The sequence below is a fragment of the Melanerpes formicivorus genome, unplaced genomic scaffold (assembly GCF_026170545.1).
Source record: "Melanerpes formicivorus ecotype bairdi unplaced genomic scaffold, bMelFor1.0.p_v2 SCAF_3010, whole genome shotgun sequence".
Lineage (NCBI taxonomy): Eukaryota > Metazoa > Chordata > Aves > Piciformes > Picidae > Melanerpes > Melanerpes formicivorus.
Window position 1 is genome coordinate 10,566 of NW_027145361.1, and position 4,711 is coordinate 15,276.

A 4,711-nucleotide genomic window follows, 5' to 3' on the forward strand; every position below is an offset into this window, starting at 1 on the left:
AACTTTCTTAAAAGGTTTTGTGTTGAAAAGCCATTTCTGTTCTACCTCCTGTTCAACTTCCCTGAATAAGCACAAATGGCTATTTTCAGGCTAGGATATGTCTTTTGGAATTTCTTTAAGTACAGTTTGTTACTGGTGTTTATTTAAAAACATAAGAATTACTATGTCATTTAAAGCTAATGGTTTCTCTACTCAGACTACATAAGGCAGGGTCACATGTTTCCATGAAAGATTTTTTGAAAATGTAGAAATTGTCAAATACAGAACAACCATTCCAGACAGGAAGCTTTTTTTAATGTTACTTGTTAACAGTTTGTCACTTGTCAGAGGAGTTTCATATTTGGGGTAGGAAGAACGTTCTCTTTCAGTTTTGTCGTCTTTTCCCTCCCAAGCATACTGTCTGGAGAAAAGCATGATTACTCTGTTCTGAGATTAGCTGTTTTCAAAAAGTGAACATTTGTTGTGTTCTGCATTCCTAATCTGTATTGTATCACTAGACTGTATATTACAATCCTAAGATCAGTGGTATGTTGAGTCTTACATAGATTGCATCCCTTTGAAGAAATGGTTAACATATATCCAGTTAACAGACTTAAACTAATGCTATGTCCTTCTCACTGCCATGTCTGCATATGCCTGTGCACACAAACACTTGCAGTACCAGTGATCAGTTGTTGGTTGTTTTCTTGGTGAAGCTATGTGGGGGAAGGGGAGGGTTGCTGATGATTCTTGTATTTTCACAAACATAATCACAGTCTAAAACATGCTTATATTGATGAAGGTAGTTTCATGTTTAAGTAAGCAGTTTTCCTAAACTATCTTCTTTCACTGTAAGATGCAGCTAGCCAAGAATATTTATTTACAAGTACTTAAAATAACTGGATATGTCTGAACTTCTGGAGTACAAATATTCTTGATATAAATCTACTTTTTACATGGTGATGAATGTTATCTATTTTGTACTTATTTTCTTTCAAAGGATGATTTTGAAGTGAAATCTGAGGAGCGTGCCAGTGTCATCCAGCAACTTGAGCAAACCATAGAGGATCTGAGAAGCAAAATTGCAGAACTAGAGAAACAGTTCCCTGCTGCAGAAGTACAAACTGCTGTGAAGGAGCAGGAAAATCAGCACACACATGCAGTCTGCAGGGACCTCAGCAGCATGACTCTTCATACAAAAGAAGAGGAGACCACACACAAGACTGTGTCACAAGCAAGATCTGTACAAACGTCACCAATGGAGGATTATTTAACACATATAATGCCTTCAGCCAATGCACTGCCACAGCCACCAGCTCTACCACACTTAGAAAGTGGCAAAAGTGAAGGGCCAACTCAGAAATTGCCAGCTCTAGAACTACATCCCACATTTTGTTCTGAAATCTCTTTAGTTCTGTCACCGAAACTAATCTCAGTGCCCCTGAATCAAAGCCAATCAATACAGAGTATGCAACAGTCACCTCTTCCAGGACCCAAAGTTAATTCATTCCTTGCATTTGAAGGAGAGACTAAAATGACAGCTTCTTCAAGTACTGTAGATGTGACTTGTATTGAACATCCCCCTTCTTTAGCCCCAGAACGCACATGTAGCATTCCCTCATCACTGCCAGCATCCCTGCCTGGAGCTCATGGTCCTTCCCTTGCCACTCCCATGTCCATGGCAGGAGTGCCACCCCCACCACCCCTCCCCTGCTCAGGACTCCCTCCCTCTTCTGGTCCAGCAGTACCACAGCTGGACCACTCTTTCCTAATTCCACCACCACCCCCCTCCTCCGCCTCCACCATTGCCAAGTGAGGAGACATCAATTCTGCCTCCTCACCCTCTTCTCCCATGTGCTGGAGTCTCACAAACACCTCTACCACCACCCTTGCCTGTAGCAGGAGTCCCACCTCCTCTGCACAGTTGGGGCATCCCTCCGCCACCTCCACCTCCTCTGCCTGGTGCAGGTGTCCCTCCTCCACCACCTCCACCTCCTCTGCCTGGTGCAGGTGTCCCTCCTCCACCACCTCCACCTCCTCTGCCTGGTGCAGGTGTCCCTCCTCCTCCACCACCTCCACCTCCTCTGCCTGGTGCAGGTGTCCCTCCGCCACCTCCACCTCTGCCTGGTGCAGGTGTCCCTCCTCCTCCGCCACCTCCACCTCCTCTGCCTGGTGCAGGTGTCCCTCCTCCTCCGCCACCTCCACCTCCTCTGCCTGGTGCAGGTGTCCCTCCTCCTCCGCCACCTCCACCTCCTCTGCCTGGTGCAGGTGTCCCTCCTCCTCCGCCACCTCCACCTCCTCTGCCTGGTGCAGGTGTCCCTCCTCCTCCGCCACCTCCACCTCCTCTGCCTGGTGCAGGTGTCCCTCCTCCTCCGCCACCTCCACCTCCTCTGCCTGGTGCAGGTGTCCCTCCTCCTCCGCCACCTCCACCTCCTCTGCCTGGTGCAGGTGTCCCTCCTCCTCCGCCACCTCCACCTCCTCTGCCTGGTGCAGGTGTCCCTCCTCCACCGCCACCTCTGCCTGGTGCAGGTGTGCCTCCTCCACCACCTCCTTTGCCAGGGCAGGGAATTCCACCTCCAGCCCCACCACCTCTTCCAGCACCAGCCCAAGGAAGCACATACCCAACAGTCCCACAGGGATGTGGGTTTCTTCCTCCTCCATTACCAGCTGGTTTATTTGCAATGGGGATGAATCAGGAGAAAGGGAGCAGGAAACATGTGATAGAACCTTCTCGGCCAATGAAGCCTCTTTACTGGACAAGAATTCAGCTTCACAGTAAAAGGTAAGTGATAGAGTTGTAAAGAGAGTGGTTTTTTCACTTTATGGCTGCCCTGATAGCATTGTGTGTTATTAGTCTTTTACTGCTAGGCAGGTCTCTGATAGAGCCTCAATACAAGCAATTTGATTTGCAGTTGGGTATATAAATGGGATACCTGTTTTCCTTAAAGCACACAAACTCTGAGTAATGTTATTTACATGTGAAAGCTTTCCAAGGGTAGTGTTTTCATCTGTCCTTTGGGGTTACATACTGTGTGCTGATCAGAGATCTGGGGGTGACTGTGTGCCACAAAGCATTCTGTGAGGTTATTTTTAGTATGTTATTTTTGTGCTTCCCCTTAGCTTTCCCCTTAGCTGTCTTCATAGCAGCTTGCAAGTTTTGGTAGCATATTCCTTGTAGACGAATGTATGCTGAATGCATTTTATCCTCCAGTTTCCTTCTCCAGTGTCCTAAAGATCTAGTTATTTTTTATTTTAACCACTCACCCCCTTATACATTCAGTTGGCAGATTCAAACTGCAATTGGTTTGCCTGGCAGCATAAATGTATTCTGGTAGCCCTTACTTTACTATCACTTTGACGTACTTGGTTTTGGTAGTTGAAGCTTTTTTGATTGTAAAATGCCATTCTTGGTTGTGACAAGAAGTTTCTTTGTTAATCTTTTCTTTATGCCTCTGAGTACTGATGAATTTCTTCTTTCAGGTTCTCGCTACTGTTACACAGGTGGTCTGCAGACAACTGACTATTTCTACTTCTCTTTGTGTCTGTGTCTATACGTTTTATAGCTTATTTCTATTCCTGTGTATGTAAAGTGGGTGATATAAGTGAGCTTGACCATTATCATGTATAAAAAAAGAAGTATGGGGGAGAATCTATAGTATGTCTTATCAAAATGCTGCTAGTAGAAGCCAGGCAATACCTTTTAAATTGCTGCTATTTTATTTCTTCATTCCTCCATTTATGACTTTATTTAGTTTGACATTGCCCTACATAGGTCTTTTGCTTAACTTTAGAGATTCTAGTGCTTCACTTGTGTGGGAAAAAATTGAAGAGCCTACCATAGATTATCATGAGTTTGAAGAACTGTTTTCTAAAACAGCTGTTAAAGAGAGGAAGAAACCCATTTCGGACACCATTACAAAAACAAAGAGCAAACAAGTGAGTACTTATTTAATTTCAGATCTTTTCTAGGCTGGCTTTTATATAAAGATGTATTTTTGCATGCAGCTGAGATGAATTTTGCCTGATGTGAAATTGTTACAGTAAAAGGAGAGAATGTAGGATGGGTTTTAAAGCTATATGTGTTAAAAACTGATGAATTTTTTTTATATAAATTACTTTTCAGCATTGTATTTTAACTTTTTTTTTCTTTATCCAATTCAAAATTAACAAATATAAAACTAAAATAATTAGGTGCATATATGATGCTTTGAAATTTTCTGCACACATGCAATGAGTAGTATATAAATTATTCTGCCTAAATTTAACATTAAATGAGTTGCATATGAATTACCATGACTTTAGAGAAAAATTTTGTTTAAGATTCTAAGTCTTAATGTTAAATCAGTTGTAACAGTTCTAAGTTTGTGTCTCTGTGTATAATGAATATGAAGTTTATCCATACTGTAAATGACAGGCACAGCTGGAAAAAATCCAACATTAGCCAAATTGGTTTCTTGAAATAGAATGGTATACCGTAAAATAAAAATAGGAAGCATATTTTAAATGTGAAAGCTTAAATCCTGTGGTAAGTGAATTGAATCTAAATGTTGATGTGACTAGAGATCTGTAATCTTCTTGGTATCAGCATGAAAATAAAATTGTTGTGGTATAACAATTATTTTACAATTAATCTTTCAGAGAAGAATCATAAAGAGCAGTTACAATTCTTGTTTTATCTCATCCTTACATTCCTGTACTCAGTTCAAGACTGGTTTGTTTTGTTTTGTTTCCA

At 42.3% G+C, this 4,711-nt stretch overlaps 1 protein-coding gene across 1 annotated transcript; it reads left to right on the plus strand.

Moving 5' to 3' along the window:
* Nucleotides 1–979: 979 nt before the first annotated feature.
* On the plus strand, nucleotides 980–4,068 carry LOC137440436 (formin-2-like; the record flags this gene model as incomplete). Its single annotated transcript, XM_068136693.1, has 3 exons — nucleotides 980–1,096; nucleotides 1,767–2,761; nucleotides 3,771–4,068. Coding segments are annotated over 3 exons (1,290 nt in total), but the record flags the coding sequence as incomplete, so codon positions are not given.
* Nucleotides 4,069–4,711: the final 643 nt, after the last annotated feature.